Source organism: Haemaphysalis longicornis, unplaced genomic scaffold (assembly GCF_048455015.1).
Source record: "Haemaphysalis longicornis isolate Haplotype H1 unplaced genomic scaffold, Haemaphysalis longicornis Haplotype H1 scaffold_7, whole genome shotgun sequence".
Classification (NCBI taxonomy): Eukaryota; Metazoa; Arthropoda; class Arachnida; order Ixodida; family Ixodidae; genus Haemaphysalis; species Haemaphysalis longicornis.
The window spans coordinates 42,273,171-42,292,666 of NW_027526422.1; the positions used below are offsets into that span (position 1 = coordinate 42,273,171).

The 19,496-nt window shown below is 44.9% G+C and overlaps 1 protein-coding gene across 1 annotated transcript in view; it reads left to right on the forward strand.

The window, feature by feature from the left end:
* Positions 1-2,251: 2,251 nt before the first annotated feature.
* Positions 2,252-19,496, forward strand: part of LOC144145340 (Na(+)/citrate cotransporter-like) — a 28,181-nt gene continuing 10,936 nt past the window's right edge. The window contains exons 1-7 of the mRNA XM_077676912.1: positions 2,252-2,466; positions 8,348-8,497; positions 10,722-10,837; positions 13,442-13,608; positions 14,302-14,371; positions 15,473-15,658; positions 17,707-17,829. Of these exons, the coding sequence (XP_077533038.1) occupies positions 2,359-2,466; positions 8,348-8,497; positions 10,722-10,837; positions 13,442-13,608; positions 14,302-14,371; positions 15,473-15,658; positions 17,707-17,829 (920 nt within the window). The 5' untranslated portion in view covers positions 2,252-2,358. The remainder of the gene's footprint in view (positions 2,467-8,347; positions 8,498-10,721; positions 10,838-13,441; positions 13,609-14,301; positions 14,372-15,472; positions 15,659-17,706; positions 17,830-19,496) is intronic.

Here is a 19,496-nt window from a genome sequence, read left to right on the forward strand (position 1 = left end):
TTTTGTAAGATGTGGGGTATGTGGTCTCCCTAACATCTGCCGTGCAGAGAATACAGAAGCCTAAGTTACATCGGTACTAATATTTTTGTTGGAAGACACATGAAGTTTCGTCGTATACATAGACCCGAGCTGCGGTACCAGTTTTGTGTGAGACGCGACATCTTGCATAAAACAAAATCGCTTCTTGATGGGGCATTTCTCACGGTCCCACCGAAAACTCTTTGAAACTTCCATAACATGCTCGCTCGCCCCCAAGGTGCAGCATTTTCTCGGCGCAATACCTATGAAAGTAGAGAAGCTTTAATAAATTTTGCAGAACTATGGGTCTTGATGCGCTTGCTGTGCGAGAATAATGGAAAAGAACGAAGAATAAAGACAGAGATGGCAGATGTGCTGAAGTGCCTGCAACGCAGCTTATGGAGCCCCGCAAATCCGCTTACTCAATCGCAGCATGATTGAAAAAAAAAAAAAAAAAGAAACTGCTGAAAGTGACGGTTGGGGACTTTTCTGGCCGCGCTCCAGTTTCCGGCACCTGCGCGATAAGCCTCATTGTGACGGGACCAGCTGTACGTATAACCATAAGATGGATAGCGATTAAAACATGCCAGAAAGTCACGAGACGTGCGAAGCTCTTTTCAGGCAAACGTTCATAAATTACTTCAACGGTTTACGCACAACGCCAAAACTGCACGTAAATTAACCCCAACCAATTACACGTGGAGGCTCATGCCACGTGTCCCAACGTCGGATTTCTGCTGCGCATCGAGGCTATGGTCCAACGATGCCTCCATGACAATTCGTCCTTCACCGGCTTTCACTTTCTCCAACTGCTGCTGCGGGGCTAGGTTCCCTGTGCCCGATACGATAAAAATGACATAACTGGTATGTCTTGTGGGCTCGTAATTAGTAAGTCATGGTTTTAAAATATTCCCTAGAGATTATTTACGTCTAATACATGTTTGAATGTGTCGAGCTTTACAGTAAACGCTCGTTAATCCGAACTCCAAGGGCACCATCAAATTGTTCGAATTAAGCGGAGTTCGAATTAGCGGTCGGGCGCTAGAATGATTAGAAATCGCGCCACACTGCGCAGGCAGAACACAAAGAAGTCCCACGGTACCTCTGGACTCGTTATCGTAAATTAGGCGCTATACGTTTGTGGCAGGTGATTTCGTAAATAATGTTACGTAAATAACGGCATGCGAAGGAACACTGGCATCGGTGGCGCGGCGCCCTGTGTAGAAGCGAAATAAGCAGTTGCATTAGCGAAGTGCGCGCGCCACGCCGTTGTTTTTCTGTTTCGTTGTTTTGCATCTCTATAAATTTGGTTTGGTTTCCATTTGCAACACATCGCAATCATGCTGGGCCGACTCCTGCGAGGAGCGATGGAAACCAGGGGATCATAGTTCGAATTAACCGTTCTGGATATCGACGCGTTCGAATTATCGGGAGTTTTCCCGCATTGAAATATTCAGGGCTGTGCCGGGACAAGGCAGTGAGTTCGAATTAACCGGAAGTTCGAATGAACCGAGTTCGAATTAGCCAGCTTTTACTGTATTTGGAATTCACAGCCTCTTGCGCTCTTTGCCTCAACGAGCCAACGCACCGGAACAATGTGAGAGAAAAGAGAGAGAGAGAGAGAGAGAGAGAGAGAGAGAGAGAGAGAGAGAGAGAGAGAGAGAGAGAGAGAGAGAGAGAGAGAGAGAGAGAGAGAGAGAGAGAGAATAAAAAAGAAGCCTTTAAGGCGGAAAACCCCTAAGTGGGCGAAGTCTTAAGTCAGGAATCTGTTGGAACTGGCTACCACCTTCACGCGCCCAATCAGCCGAAGCTGGTTCCCGCGATCGAATCTGGTCAGTGCCTCCGCTCAACCGACGGTTTAGGAATCGGATCTAAGGCCGGGTTTGTCTTGGCAGGCCCATCCATTTGTGAGAAAGGGAGCAATGCGAGCCACGCTGTGCCGGAGGCGTCAACGTTTATTTATGTTTTACCCAGGCCTGTTGTCTCTGAGAGCAGCAAAGAGCGGGTGTCCCACGTAATGCCTTGCCAACGGCAGGTATATCCTGAAACCAAATAGGACTTCTATGCGGCACGTTCCACAACAAACATTTACACGGTGTAGAACACGTGCGTCCTCTGGGAGGTCGTTCAACGCCTCCCCTTATTTTACGGCCCACGCTGTGCCTGCTTCTTTATCGCAGGGTTATTTCGTTGTGTTGCGTGCTGAAACCAGCAGCTATAAGCCACGATCCTTCGCGCGGTGGAGTTAACATAACGTCCCTTGTGTATGCTTCGCAGGACTACGTGAGTCCATCATTGTATACTAGGGTCTCGTGCGGCCGGCCGGAGCCCCAGGTCAGGATGACTTGGAAACAGAGTTTGCTGCAGGCACTCGGACTCTGGAGGAGGATTCTCATGATCGCGATTCCTTTGTTGCTGCTTCCCTTGCTCTACTGTGAGGACTTCCTGGTAAGTCTCTCCGCAATATTGAAGTTCATATTCTAGTGGGGCTTTGCATATGTGGACGGGGTCAGGGTGTACTTCCAGACAATTAAAAATATACACATGCGGAATTTCCCAGTTTTACCAGTTATCACGTACCTTGCACCACAAATTGCCTCACGCGCTCTGTATTTATCTTTCACATGTGGTTTTATCGGTAAGGCCTTGGTAGACGTCCACCCGGGCGGAAATGCGCGTGATAACCGCAACTTAACAGAAAGAACAGAAAATATCAAACGTCAAACTAGCATCTCTGCCAGTTTGACGTTAGCCCAAAGCCGTAAGTTGGGAGAGGGTAGGGGGGGGGGGGTTGCTTAGAGCTTTATAAAAGAGTGAGGAAGGTCCAAACCCCGGTTGGACCTTCTGTTGATCTACTTCGGAGCTTTCTGTGGACATTTGCGACCACGCACGTCATCACTTTACCCGAACGCTGGAGGGCACCCTCCGAAGTTCGTGCCGCTCGCTCGCCATCACGAGGAGCCTCTCGTCCGTCCCCGTGGGCGTTTTCCCCTGTAAAGGCGACTAGTAGTAAGGCCTAGGCAAGTAATGACCCATCAAACGCAAAAAGCAGCCGTGCTAATTTGACACTAACATTCACGGATAGTACCAAAATTATATGAATTATTGAACATAACTACAGCACTCTTCCCACTCCAAATCACGATTAAAAGTTTTTTACAAATCCGCATGCTGACTTGTATATGCTCACATTATAATGCGTAATTCCAAATTATCGCTGAAATATTTGATTTTTGCATCAAGCCCACCGACTCTATGAGAGGTCTTTCCGCTGCTGGGTACAAAAGAAAGAACAGTATATGCACTTCTAAGGTAACTAAGTTATACTCGCCCTCCCCGTGCATCTCGTTGGTTTTCTTGATCAATTTGTTTATTGTCCAAGTGTGCTATGTGCCTGTTGAATGTGTCTATGTCGGGCTGTGCGCTCAGCCGATTCACATTGTCACGCGTCATTTTTTACTAGGTTATGCATGTAAAAGCACTAAGCACCTAGTTTATACTGGGACAAATAACTGGTTAGTGTTCTGTTAGTAAGTGCCTCGACCTTTTTTAAAGAGTGAATGGTACCAAAATGGCCACCACTCGAAAGGAAACAAGCAAATAAAACACTTTTGAGTTTGTGAGGAACTTGAGCCCGCTTTGCTGGAGTAGCAGCCAAGTGCCCTAACCGTTGCGATAATCTGGCAGAATGCCAGGATGGAACAAAAATGAGCCCGGTGCGTGTCCCGTGACAGGTGAACGTGGTGGCACGTGCGTAGAACAGGAGCCCGCGGAGGAGAGCTCTGACTTTGGGGAAGCTGTCGCGTGAATTACGGCCAGTCTGCCTGTCCGAGTGATTCGCACCAACATAGGAAGACACGAAAGCGAAGAAAGAGACGCAAATACAATGTAGCAGTGGAAGAATCTTTGATTATAGCCAGGTTTTCGTCTTCAAACCACATAAGCACCTTCAGTGTGCAAGGAATTTCGCTCGTGCCACGGCGGCCTACCCTCATTTGGCGCCGTTTTTACTCGTCGCGCGCTCATCGCCATTCTTAGAGATTACTCCAGCAGCCCTCCTGCACTGCCATTTCCCTTTCCCAGGGCGTGATCGCTGGCTCGCGCTTGTTCCGACCGAAAGTTCAACCTTTCTTGTACGCCTACTTTTCTGCGCCTCAGAACGCGCGTGCTTGAAAAGACTATTAATGCGTAGCATTCTTTGCCGAGTACCCACACAGCCAGGACAGCGTAACGCCCTGCATTTCCACAAAAATGCATATATCGCGGAAGTTCCACCTGTAATCGTTATAATAGCGTAAATGGAGATAACTGGTCGCGCGAAATTGTTGAAAAACTAGAAATAACAAAAATGTAAAAGAATTACGGAAAACGGGGAAACGTGTAACGCCCTGCATTTCCACAACAATTAAAACATTTCGCAAAAGTTTCTCCTGCAATCGTTATAATAGCGTAATTGGAGATAATTGGTCGGACGGGATTTACAAAAAACAAAAAATTGGATGAAGAAAACTCCCACTCAAGACAGGCGTCATAAGAATGCTACGCATTAGTAGATAATTCTCTGAATTTCTGCAGAATGTTTTCTAACTTTTTCGCCTCAAACATAAAAATGCTATTTCCTTGCCAGGTTTTAACGCGCACCTGTGGGTGCATGTACAGTCACGGACTAAGGAAATACGAGCACGAAAATATGAAGCAGAGCACACAAATTGCCACCACATTGCCACCACATTGCCATTATATCTAACCCAGAAACATTTCGCCGTCTGCTACTCGCGCTTTACACTATTTGATGCTGTTAAAAATATTTTTGTGTAACGCCCATTACCAGGATTTGCATCTACGTTGTGTTTTTTTTTCTCACAAATTGTAGGCTTGTCCGCACCGTTAACGACCACAAGTTTTGATGTACCGTGATAAAAGTGGTCACTTAGTTCTTTCAAAATATGTATAATGCGTTTACATTTTGTTGTTACGATGTTCCTGTCTTCAATTTATTATTTGTGTTGTTATTACGTTTTCAAACACCCCCCTTACTCTATGCCCTCCAATAGGGCGTGTAAGGTTTCTATGAATAAATAAATAGAGCGATTTATTTCCGTACAGGTTAAGTTGACGCGTGGCTTAATCACAGAAACAAAGGTGGGAAATCTGGCTTTCCAAATATATCAACAGCACGCCATTATTGGACTTATTCCACGAAGAAGTATTTCTCAATTTTACGTGTTCCGGTTGGCATATTCGTGTTGGCATTTCATTTTACCATGACTGTACGTGCGTGCCTTTCACGTCCGACCACTCCGAACCGCTTAGCACCATTTGGGGTGCTGCTTGCACGGGACGCCTGTTGTTTGGCCTAATGAGTTAACAGGTCCTTTCTTGAACAACAACTACAAAAAAAAAAAAAGGCACGTAGCACGTTTTTTCCATCCCTTTCTTTTGGAGATATTCTCCGTCGGTGTCGCGTCATGTTATTTTCGAAGTATCGTCGTGGATATCATTAAACGTTATGGGCTGTATTTTTTTTTCTTACGATGACCTCTTATGACCAGCAAAAAAAAAAAAAAACATTAAAAGTGTGTTCCTCAAAGTGCCTGTCGTACGGTAGGTTTTCTGATGGGCGTAACTGTTTGGATATATTGAACTTTCTAGAGCATAGTTTTCTGGGTGCTCTCATAAAAAAACAAACAAAAAAACAGTAAGACAGTGGAGCCCCTGTGCTCGGGGCTTCTTACTCCAGAAAGACAAGTGCACGTGGACGGGTTGTAAACCTGTTTATTTGTTCCTGGCGCCGTTGGGAAGCGCCGGGGACGTAAAAAGAGTAGGGCGCCACCAAGTTGCAGTTCTTCACGTGGCGCTCGGCGGATCCGTTATCTGGTCTCTGAAACGGAAAGTCAGCTCGCACGCATGGTTATTCGGCTAAGTACGTGACTCTGGGAACTACCAAATGAGTAACTACCCACTTGTGGCTCTAATCCCCACTTTGTGAGGGCCATGTAGCGTAGGTTTTGACCTCAACGAGCGATTTAATAAGCTCTCGAAGTTATTGTGAACCATATTAAAAATTCGGTGCGTATAAATTTAGCTCTTGTAGAAGCACGCTAGATATTTACGACCGAAAAGGCAGGGCAAAGCAATTGACAGCCAAAAAACATCACACAGGTGCTGCCTGTTTCTGCGTGCGTCGTTTTACGCTGGGGGTTTGTTCGGGGCGCGTTCTTCTAAGACACCCAAGAGTAAACGTACGTGAGGCTAAAGCTCCTTCATTGCGAGGACTTCGCAATGCGAGCTTGCCGCGTATTTTAGTTAAAAGAAAACACCGCTTTAATTACACACTTACGGCTTTTGTCAGCCTGCGTGCTTGTTTTTAGCGCCAATTTTCTTTGCACCTTAGAAGACTGCTTGAGATCTCGGCGAGGAAGGGGAAAATGACAGAGGCGCTTGTTTGCATTTCACACTACGCGACTTAACCAAACTAGTGGTGGCTCCACGCGGGCTCATAAGATTTGACATTCCCAATAATCCCGATAGTATAGGTCTTGCGTGTGCGGAATCTGCCAAAGAATATCTTCCATGTGCCCTGAATAATCGGCGGACGTAAAGCTAAAGACGGAGAAGATAAGTTGTCGGCAACCACTACGTAGCCTTCTGATAAACTTGCTATAGTTACATTAAGGTGTAAGAGCATAGTCGGTTAGACAAATTCTCAGTTATGCCCTCAGTTGTGTTCATGCAAAAGTTGCAAACCCTCAAAAAATTGCTGTTTTTAATTTGGCAACGATGTTCGGCCGGAAAGACAGGTTTGCTACTGATGTGTATTAAGTCTACGGGCAATAAAAAGCGAACAGCAGAGGGGATTATACTGCTCTTCTGTTTCTTCTTACAGGGTTCGGAATATAACGAACTAAGAAGTACCATCTATAGTCAAGCAGTTACGCTACTAATAAAACCTTAAAGACGAAATAAAAAACCCTTATCATAGACGCTTTGGGGAACAAACCTTTAATTTTTTATAGAGTGCGGCTTTGGAATAGTTAATGCCAGTGATACATAGCTTCGTTTAGCGTAAAAAGTCGACGAACAGGACAGAGTTTAGCAAGCACAATTGCGCTTGTCCTCGTTCGTCCCTCTCCTGCTTGACTACATTTTTGGGTTAACTACTAAAGGTTTTACGGGTCATAACAGCTTCTCATAGTCTGGAATACAGACACTTGTGTTTAACTAGCTCCGCATCGTTAACACTAAAAACGACGAAACGCGACACCAAAGAAGATAGAGAAGAAGAAAATAGGAACCATTCCACTTTGTAAATGTGGATGACCAGCGATGCTGTATAAAATACACATCACACAAGGTTAGAAAAGGTACTCGTATTTATTTGTCTTATCATTTGGTAATGGTAGTGACTATGTATTTGTTATTAGTTATTGAAATTTGGAAGAACTGGAGTTTTACCTTAGCAGACAAACATGGGGTTGTCGAGCCTATGCATTGAAAGCAGACGGAAATTCTGTAGCGTTTACAACTTCAATGTTGCATGCATAAATTTGCCAGGTAAATGAAACTCAACATTCTGATACCGTAGGCTCAGCAGCCCATTTTCATGGGGTTGCTTTTGGTAAAGCTTTGACACGAGAGGTACAGGGGGGGGGGGGAGGGGGGGGGAGGGGGGTTAAAAGAAATGCGAACAACGGAGCGCATAGTATGTGATGCATGCTGCACCATCTGGCTGCGAAGTCAGTAAACTGCGCGCATGCGCACTTCTTTGAGAGCGTTTGAGAGTGTGGCCTACATTTATGGAAAATGCTTGATCAAGAAGCGACGCCGGTCGTTTATTTTGCGGCGCCTTGTCACGCTGTGTTGCCACTGGGCAGGATGATCGTTGAAGGGAATCATGCTAGCTGTAATCAACCTGGTGCGCGCTTGGATCCCGAACGTAGTAGATAACAGGATGCTCAGTGGCGACATTACATAAAGAGGCGCCTCAAAATAAATGACCGACGTCTCTTCTTTATCAAACATTTCCTATAACAGTAGGACACACGCTCAAGAGCTCTGAAAGAACTACGCATGTGCGCAGTTTACTGACAGTGAAACCAGGCGGTGCGGAATGCGTCGGGGGCTGTGTGCTCCGTTGTTCGTATTTCTTTAATGTCCCCTGTACGGTGGTCTTCTGCTTAGCGTTCGTGATAAAATTGGCTTTGCCGCAATGCGTTTCTGTACACGCCTCGAAAAAATGCCCAGGTCCCTAGCCATAAAGATTCGATTTACATCCGACCTCGAACTGCAAACATCAATGCATTTACGGCGTCTCATGTCTTTCCCGCAGAAATCTCGGTGTTCCTACGTCGTTGGCATCGTGGGCCTCTATTGGATCGTGGAGCCGATTCCTCTGGGAGCCACGTCACTTATCCCGATCGTGCTCTTCCCCGTGCTCGGCGTCTTGACGACGGAGCGAACTTGTCAGCTGTACATGAACGTGCGCCAACATTTGCTCTACAAACGGGTCTCGCGAATCATGTTTATAAGCGGACATAATTTTCAAATTTGTAATTCTCAAAAGTGGTGGTTCTATCTAATTCCGCGTCGCGCTAGCATGATATGTGCATTTTTCCTTGCCCAGAATTTTTTTCCTGCTCTAAAATTTCGCGCTCACTATGGAAAGCTGCAGACTTGTGTTTGGGAAAGGCGATGGACTTAGAGCTTGTCACACCCCTCCCTTAATTCTCACGTTTTTTGTTAAAGCATGCTAGCTTTGTCACACTTTATTTATTTTTAATGGTTGTCGTATTTTCGCCCTTGTTGGTATTTTTGCCCAAACACCCTTTATCGCCGGTATACTCTACTCGTTAGGAAAGAAGGAAGTGTAAGGTAAGAGAGAAATAACAAGAAAACAAGAGCTGAAGTTTCGCTCCCTGTGGAATACCATTGTGAGTTGGATGTGTGGTGGCGGTTACCTCCTGCTACGCAGTGCTTAATGCGCCAGGATGCCCTTGAATCTTCTAAATATTCCGATTAGTGCGTGGTTACCGGGCGGTACTGCCAGGAGAGGGTAACCTCTTGCCATTATGTCCGCCGCCGCATTCCCTCCTGATGAGCGCGAGCCAATATAAATAGGGTAAAAGATGCTACAGCGCGAAATAAAACACGGACACAGAAAGATAACGGGACGAGCGCTCGTCCCGAGCGCTCGTTCTGTGTATATATATATATATATATATATATATATATATATATATATATATATATATATATATATATATATATATATATATATATAGTAAGGAAATGAGGGGCTCGTTGAGGAAATACAGAAATAGGGGTGTGGTTAGGCTCTTTTCTTTTTCACTACGGTTAATGAAGTAAACATTTTTTTAAAAATATACAGAAGAAAGAAAGAAAGAAAAACACGCGCCCAGAGTGGGGGCCGAACCCACGCCTTTCGATTACATGTCGAATGCCTTACCAATTCGGCTATCTGGGCGACTGTGTTCTCCTTTTACTTTCTGGGCTATTGTGGCGCTGGCCACCACCCTCAAGCGTCAGATACAATTCTAGTAAATATAAATAGCCCAGAAAGTAAAAGGAGAACACAGTCGCCCAGATAGCCGAATTGGTAAGGCATTCGACATGTAATCGAAAGGCGTGGGTTCGGTCCCCACTCTGGGCGCGTGTTTTTCTTTCTTTCTTTCTTCTGTATATTAAAAAAAAATGTTTACTTCATTAACCGTAGTGAAAAAGAAAAGAGCCTAACCACACCCCTATGCCTCCTTTGGCGTTGTAGACTGCCGACCTATCTTTATATATATATATATATATATATATATATATATATATATATATATATATATATATATATATATATATATATATATATATATATATATATATATATATATATATATATATATATATATATATATATATATATATATATATATATATATATATATATATATATATATACAGAAATAAGGGTTGGCAGTCAAAAATGGCTCGGAAAGCAGCAAAGGGGAGAATGCGGTAGCTTGAAGAATTTTGAAAGATAGAAAGAAAGTGGAGAAAAATTGTCCGAACTCACGACCTCCAGAATACGCATTTGGTGCGATGACCACTACGCTAACGGCGGGCCTGTTTCCCCTCCACTTTCTCGGGTATGTATGTTAAGGTATTTGTGTTTCCTGTGCTTGGGGTGGTAGCCAGCGTGGCGCTGGCTACCACAGGCTTCAGATATGTCGACGCTTTATCCATGTCGTGGCATTATCCATGTCGAGGCGCTCGCTTCATCCATGTCGACAGCAACACTCCTACACAGACACGCAACACAGCATATACGGCTGGGTAGCTGAGACAGAGACAGCCGTACGAGGGGTCTCAAAGACCATATACGCCAGAAGAGGGAGAAAGAGCGCCGATCGGCTTCTTTTGCTCAGCTGGCGACGCGCTCCGCACGCGCAAACGCCTGGTCGTAGCCTAGCAGCGGAGACGTCCACTGCTACTTCTTACTCTCGAGGCGTTATTTCCTTCAAACGGGTTTACAGTATAGACAATTTTTTCGTTCATGGTGCAGCTAGTCATGTGATGAGCGCTTGTGACACGTATATAATCATGCACCTTGATTCTTAATGCATTGTGGCAGTGTCCCTTTTGTTTGCCGCGATAATCACGTGACGCCAGCATACATTTGTCGTCATTTTTTGCAGGATACAAACATAATGTTCGTAGGCACTTTGATCATGGCCATAGCAATCGAGCATTCACAGCTGCACCAAAGAATTGCCCTCAAGACGTTGTGTCTGCTTGGCACTGGCCTAAAAATGTGAGTCGGTATTTTGCCATGTATACTCGCCAGTACGGGGTTGTGTGGCGGTGTATTTAGTCACACAACACAAAGCTTTCTGTGCATCTGTAAAAGAAAGCAGGCTGAACTTTTGTGATATCATAAGAACGGAAAAATAGATTATCAGTAGGCGTTGTTCTCAGCCAACCACGTATATCCGCACTCACACCAATAGAGTTCCGCAACAAAAATAAAAAGCGGCGCCGCCACTTACAAAAATTCTGCAGAAATTCCAAAAATTATCTATTAATGCATAGCATTCTTATCCCGCTTGTCTTGAGTGTGAGTTTTTTACAACCAAATTTTTTGGCTATTCTAAATACTGTCCGATCAATCATCTCCATTTACGTTATTAAAACGATTTCATTTGGAACTTTTCCGAAATCAGCAGCATCGTGGAAATGCAGGGCGGTACACTGTTCGGCAGTTTCCGAAATTATTTTATATTTTTCTTATTTTTTAGCTTCTCAAAACTTTGTTCGGCCAATAATTTTCATTTACGCTATTACAACGATTACAGGTGGAACTTTCGCAAAATCGGTATTATTGTGGAAATGCATGGTGTTACACGTTTCGCCATTTTCCGTAATTTTCTTTTAGTTTTTAGTTTTTCAAAATTTCGTGCGACCAGTTATTTCCGTTTACGCTATTATAGCGATTACAGGTGTAACTTCCGCGATAGCTGCAATTTTGTGGAAATGCCGGGCGTTACACGGTCCTGGCTGTGGGGGTACTCGGCAAAGAATGCTACGCATTATAATGCTTTGTAGACTCACGCAGGAAGCTAGAGTTAAGGAAGTGGAACGCCGTCCCCTCTTCATAAAATATGACTGTTCGGGGATCTGCTCACGCTAGTGCTCAGCGTGGCTGAGCGTGTTGATGTTTATTTGCACAGAGGGATGGACTGAAAGTCTAAACAGTACGTATGGACATAGAGTCTGTTTCCCCAGACACTCCCACAGTTCATAAGTTTGAGTTGGAATGTGAGGCTAATGGCGGGGACGATAATTTCAGAGACTACCTAAAGGGAACCTTCATAAGAACATCCTAGTTTGACATAAAAAAATACAGGACTCGCCAGAAAAAAAGAGCCCCGTTCTAGTTCCCGAAGTTTGGCATGTAGAGCTCGTCATTGTTATGAATACATAATATTCATGTTTGTGGACACCAGACCTTGTTCGGAGTTTATGCATACCAATTTGTTTATCGCTGATAGACGCAAATATTATGGCAGACAATAAGCAGTTTCAAAGAAAGCTTGTAAGGATACTCTCTTAGATGACGCAGAGTGAAAATATTTTTTGACAAATAATGGAGGGTGAGGCAAATTACGTTATTGGAGCCTATTATTTTTTATCTCCAGACCCCTTCCTGAATGTCCTGAAGTGGGCGGCTTACATTGATGCATTACCGACGTTTCTCATTACATGCAATTATCGCCAAATTGATAGCATAGGAATGCTCGCATTTTGGGATTTTTGCTAGAGTGTTGATTAAAGCACCAATCAATTCGTTTGCAATGATGCAGGTCTGGAACCTGTTATGCAAATACACCTCTAATCCTGAAAAGCGGAAACCTCAACTCGTTTTTATTTGTGGAAAAGAATGTAGGACTACAAGAAATGCTAGCCTCTAAGGAGGAGATTCTAAAAATCATGACACATCTAACGGCAGTAAGAAATCACAAATGTTTAGTTATTTGTCATAATGAGCACATTTCTGGATATGAGATTTCCGGGGAAATGATTGTATGTAGTTATTTTCTACGTAATGTGCCTCACCCTGCATTATTTGTCAAAAAATATTTTTACTCTGCGTGTATTCCATTGAGTAATGGAGGTCCTCCGCGCGAACTGACGAAGCAGCCTGTGCACCCGCGCCTCCACAACCAGGACCCTCTACTCCAGCGTCGTATTCCGTGTGGGCTGACTCGATCACAGTAGGCCTTCACGAAAGCCTACTCCTTCCTCATCGGGATGGCCAGTAGTGCCCACTGCGACGCCTGCGAGGTTGAAGAGACAATTGACCATGTGCTTTGTTGTTGCCCCGAGTATTCATCGGAAAGACGCGTTTTGGCAGCCGAGCTCAGAAGATTGGACAATCAACAGTTCAAGCTAGAGACTATTCTAGGACAAAGACCCCTACAATCGACTTCGCAGAAGGCAACAAAAGCCCTTCTGCGTTTTATGAAGGACACAGGTTTAGCTGAGAGATTCTAGTGCCCACGAAGGGACTAAAGTGTGTGCGCGACCCCGCTCCTATCCCCCCTTTTTCGCCTGCCATCTCTTTTATCCCCTGAACACCCCTTCCCCAGTGCCGAGTAGCAATCCGGGCTCTAAGCCTGGATAACCTCTCGGCCTTTCCTTTCGCTTTTCTCCTCCTCCTCCTTACTCTGAGTATTCTAAGAGAGTATCCGTACAGGCTTTCTTTGAACATGTTTTTTGCCTGTCATCATCTTTACGGCCATCAGCGATAAACAAATTGGTATGCATATTTTTCACCCCAAAAATATTTTGCCTGTTAGAAAACATTAGGTTCTACCCATTAAACACTGTGAACGTTTCGTGATACCAAATGATGCAGGCTGGTGTTCGGGCTGATGTTCATCTCCATGTTCCTCTCCATCTGGATCAACAACGTGGCCATCACGGCCATGATGATGCCGGTGGTGGACTCGCTCTCCAGGGAACTGCTGCAGGAGCGGAAAGGAGCTGTCTCCAAAGACAATGGCGAAGCAGAAGAAGCCTTCTGTATGTTTGCACCCGCCGTACATAGCTCTGGATTATTTCGTGCGAGACCATGCTGCGAGAAAGACATCTGCGTCAAATCGTGGGCAAGCTCGAGACGGCGCATCTCGTATGGAGACTGGAGTCGTATGGAGTCGTATGGTGACTGGTCCTGCAGACCGGTGGTTAGGCTTTATTACTACTGGTGACAGTGACATTTAATAAGGTTACGAAACAGATTCCAAAAGTCTTCAAATCCAGACACGCTTTACCCCATCGTCGTATTGCAGCCGCCTGTCAAACAAGCATTACATGGTTTTCTCAGTAAATGCGTGAAAGCAAATTCTAGATTTTTGATATTGTGGTTTGTGGAATCCGATGCAGTAATATGGACTTGTAAACATTCGCGGTTGGCTGTAAAGGTAGTGGAAGAGTAAGAAGCCTCTGAAAAATCCCAGCATAATGAAAAACTGTCGCCTCTACGATGATTAAATCTTTGATTGCCTGGTTACACCTGAAAAAAAAAAAGGCTGACGGTTTACATTGTTCAGCACATTGCTGAATCACTGTCATGGCCTAATTGTGCTTGGTGGCGCTATAATTTCGCCACAATATATTAAGAGTGAAGTTTGTTAGGTTATTTTTTTACAGTTTATTGCAATTTCATGCGGTTTTACTCATTTAGTTATCGTTTCTCAACATTCGTTTTCCCGGAAGGTCTGACAGGGCCCGATGAAAAAGCGACGGTCGTCAATGGGAGTCGCCTATTGCTCCCTATTAAAAACAGGTGCGTCTAATTCACTGTTTTATGTGAAGCACATGTGGTATACTGTAAAATCGAGCAGATATATCAGAAGGCTCGTACATGCACTCAGTTTTACTTCTGATGCAGGCTGTGTAAAAAGAAAAAAAAACTAGTAAACAAAACCCAAAACCAGACATGAAGTACACCTGAAGCAAGTGCGACTGTACTCCATTAACTCGGGTGCACTGAACTTTACAGTAATTGCTGGTAAGACGGCGCAGGAACAAAAAATATGAGCAGTTGGAAGAAAAGAAAATACTGCGCTTTTCCTGCGTAGACGTGTAGCAAACCACAGAAGTGGGAGGAAAAGTGGTTAGAAATGTTTTTCTATGCATTATTTCACACTTTACGTTATCGTAGAACAGTAAAATCGAGCCTATCATTATGGTTCATGCAGCAGTGATTAAATGTGAGGAATTTAAGGCGATTTCTAATAACCTATTTCCCAAGAGTGCATGTTACTGAGTGTGCAGTTTTGTTGACCTTTGCGAATATAGATTACAACGCCGTAGTAGGTTACAGAAGAACTATGGGAGAGAAGACGTTACATTGAGCTGTATTTAAAGGATAAAGTGGAGCAGTCATCCAGCTGAAGAACGAGTGCCAAGGTGCACCGTTCGTTTCGGACACTGTCTTCTGCAAGGTTCTCCAGTTTCTGACATTACACGTGAAGGCTTTTTTATACTCGAAATAGCTGATGTATCAAGACACCGGATCTTGCTTTCCCCTCACAGATTTTCACCTCACGGTGGCACGTGAGTGAAATCGAATCAGCTGCGCCGAAAACTGGGAAATAAGGGGAGGGGGGAGACGGCTTCAGAAACTTGTCGGTTGAATAGAGCGCTTGAGGAGTGGTGACTCGACAGACCGATTATTGTTGTGGTGCCTTTGGCGCCGGATTGACTCGGAGCTTTATACCATCGCAACAAAATGTGTTATCATCGCAATAAATATATCTCAAATAGCTGCGCTCGAAATTGGCATCACAAAGAGGTGCAGCCATCTGCCAACGTTTTTAAAAGCATTTGTACGCTATCAATCAGATCACTGTGCTTGATGACCTTCGTTTGCTTTCTTTTTCAGGGACGAAGGCTCGGTGTTTGTTCTTCCTCCGAGAAAGCGGACCGAACCCAAACTCGGAGATAAATCGGGAAAACGGCGCATACAGGTGCTGTTGTACCTGAGCGTCATCTACGGGGCAAACACAGGCGCCATCGCCACAATCACGAGTGCTGCATCTAACGTAGTCTTCAAGTTTGTGATTGAGGAGTAAGTAGACTACTGATTTTACTCCTGTAGTTAATACAAAACGTATTCACCTCTCGAGGAGTCTGCAGAATGCGGAAATCACATAACATCAATAAGACAACAAATTGCATATCCACAACTGGGTCCTCATTAGGCTTAGAATGGTTACCATAAGAGTTCCGGCTAAGATTATGTGTCCAAAGAGGACAACTGATACGCCAGTACGTGACAGCACAAGGCCATGCAAAAGTGTGAAATGATAAACCGTAACATCATGACATTACACTACGACATGAATATTCAAAGCGAAACAAGAGAACACAACACAATGCAAACGTCACAATGTTACACAGCCACATATAATAACCAGGCCTTACAAACAATACAACAGGATCCTTCGAGGTCGAGAAACCTTTTGTGAAAATCCTTATTGTTGTAGAATCACCTTTATTTCTACCAGTCTTTATTCATCAGCTAACAGTAATCCCATTTGATTTACTTTTCCCATCCGGAAAGAATCTTCACGTGGCATTTAAACCTACGCAGTTTCTTGCTTCTATATGCCGCTTTCCTAGTACGAACGCGTGAGCTATCAAAAAATGTGGAAATAAACAAACAGAGTGTAAACATCGAAAGAGAAAAAAAAAGCACAATGAAGTTTTTGTTCTGGATATGGTTATAAGTCTACGTGCAAGTGAAAGGATGTCTTGTTCTGATGAACAAGGCGCTAGCAATCACTGGTGTTCAGTGCACGGCAGTCAAATAATTATACTGCAGGCAATTTTCCACCCCGAGACTATAGCTAATGCTTCGACTGATTCAATTTTATGCAAAAACAATAATTTCAAATGAGTGAGCATTTCCCTGTCTGTTCTCGTTGGGGAATTACTTCTCGGTGTTTTTCATGTGGTTTTCAGTTAAAAGTTTAGGTTGTTTATTTATGTGTAAGATGAAGGTTTTATATTGGTAAATGCAAACAAGAAGTGTGGAGCAGCCTCATATTACAATAAATAACCTGAAAAATTGTTAAAGCCCACAGTGAAATACAGTGGAGCTGAAATGCTCACCGAGAAATTTTGGTGCTGTGGATAAGTCAGGCACACCAATGTCACGTACGTTGTCACGTACGTTGCAGGCACGCATGACGCTACAACTTCTCATACCGCAAATTCATACCTTATAAAGAATGTAATTGAATGTGACAAGCAACGACTGGGCCCGCCTTCGGACTGTCTGGAGCTAGCGAACATACACGTGAGGTTTCTCCAATTTAATTACTTTAGGGTTTACATATGCGCGCACGAAATTCTTTGAGTCGTACCTTATCCGGAACATCGAATTCTTGACACGAGAGGCAGCAGTCATTTAGGTAGATACCTCTTGAAATCAGACATTACATCTTGATATCAGCGCTACCCTGCTCAAATACAGCGCACTAACAAAATAATGGCGGACTTATATAGCGTCCATCATGCGCCTCATGGCCTGCCATGTAACAAAACAATCGGGCGCATATTTTAGGGCTGTGCGGGTAGAGAACTCGGGCTGCCAAGCTACCAACGGCAAACAAATCTGCATCACTATAACGGTCCACAAGAGCAGCAGCCTACTAACAATCATAATGCCGGTTTACATGCCTTGCCTGTGCACGTGTGCAATCGCTCAAAACTTGCTTTCCCGCTTGCTAACATCGCTATAGCTTGTTCAACCAACAACTTCCCGACTTCGAACTAACATTCCTGGTTTAAATGCACGCTGCGTAGCCTGATTTCAGATTGGCTGAGTTGCGATGATCGTGCTACGATTGATTTTTATTTGTTTGATTATGGGGTCTAACGCGTCGACGCAGGCGATGAGGCACGCCGTAGTGGAGGGCTCCAGATTAATATTGACCACCTGGGGATGATTAACGTGCGCGGAAATCTCGTACAAACGGGCGTTTTTGCTTTTCGCCTCCATCAGAAAAGCGGCCGCCCCGGCCGGGAATCGAACACGCATCCTTAGGCTAAGCAGCACAACGCCTTGGCCACTAAGCCACCGCGGCGGGTTGATCGTGTTCTTCATTGCAGCTTGTACGCTGAGCGGGCTCCAGTGGACTACGCGCTGTGGCTCTTCTTCGCCTTGCCAGTCGCCGTGATCAGCACGGCGCTCATCTTTCTCGCGGTGTGGCCGGTCTTCTTCCGCTGCAAGAGGTAAATCTTACGCCGCACTCAGCCTCTTTTTCTCCACTGAGGCATTGCGCCTTAATTCGGCGAGAATTGGTTGCGATACCACGCAAAAATACGCAATTATGTGAGCTGCAATACCATCTCCGCTAATGGTATGCTTGAGGGACCTACATCGGAATAAATAGTCCGGTAGAACTAAGGAAATGGTGCGCTGGGTTAGATCGGGGTGAGCTCTGCGTAACGGGGGTGGTAGCTCTGATTCAAGTTCACGAAGACTCCATCTTATTAACACGAAAGTGTTTTATGCTCGGGTACACCAAGATATCACTCACGTCATATCCATCACGAAAGTGCAATTGATGCTGCGGCACCCGGGTTCGAGCCCATGCCCTCTCGGGCCCTCTCGCCGCAACGGGAGGTACGCGGCGCTCTACCGACTGCGCTATGAGCAGAGACGTGAGCAGCTCTACAAACGCGCCTGATGTCCTTCCCTATGACTCATTCAGATGATGCTGCAATCTAGGAGAGGCGAAGTGAAGTAGCGCATCATGACACTAATGAGCGCCGACAGTTGGCGTCTCGATGCCAGCGCCTTCGTGTACGGGTAGGCGCGTGAATTGACGCAAGGCTATAGTGAACTAGAATACTAGGCTCCGCTGTGGCGTTGTTCACATGACCATTTTGTTTCAAGCTGCTGTTTCTGTGCATGTCATTTTTTATTTTGTTGTCCCGGAATAAACCTGTTATTTTTTTTTTTGTTTCTTGCGTGTCGGCGCCACTTCGTCTGGCGGGTCAGGCTCGCGAACCCTCCGCACATGAAGGAGACTCCATTAACATTCAACTGCTCCTGTGAAGGCACCTTTCACTTTCGTGTTTTACCGGTTCCTATGAAAGAGGGATCAACCACAATTTTTTTAGAATAGTTAGGGTACGTTACTTTTGAACCTGCAAAAAGGGGGATAACTTAAAAAAAAGAAACAATTACGGCGAAAATGACGAAGAGTACGCTCATGCGAACACGGGGTGAGTTTGTAAAACCATGCATCCTCCAACCTTTCAGAATTCTATCATGATTCAACGCTCTTACCGGTGGCCACCTTTACATGTAATTATTTATCAACCAGTTTTAGCAAACAAGTTCTATAGAAGTAGTGATTTTCACTCATATTTTACTGCGAGTCAGTACACCTCTACTCGCCAAGGGTTCTGTCACGACCGTCGGTGTCAACAGAAAACTCGTTCGAACAAATAAAATAATCTACTGACCCCGCCAGGAATCGAACTTGGACCCAAATAGAGTAACGGAGCAACAGCTCGTCGTCTTACCGACTCAGCTACGCCCCCACAAGTAGGGAGGGAAACAGATGGTGCACTCAACGAGCACAGCGGCGGGTCTACCACATACACTCATTCAAAGCCCTCGTGTCACTGCAAACCCCATGATGTATGATACGTGGTTTGGATGAACGGCGAACTGAACAGCGCCTGGAGAGCGGAAGGCGCTACTTGGCGGCGACGCACGAAAGAAGAGTCAGGGGAAGGCAGCGAGGGAGATGATGACGTAGCCACTCGTGCCGCCCTCTTTCTCACCCTTCGCCAGACGCTCCTCTCCGCTTTTTTTCTGCCGTCGCTGCTGCGTTCTGTCTCCTCTGGTTTTGCTATTTGTAGAGCCAAGTGTGTGAATTCAAGTG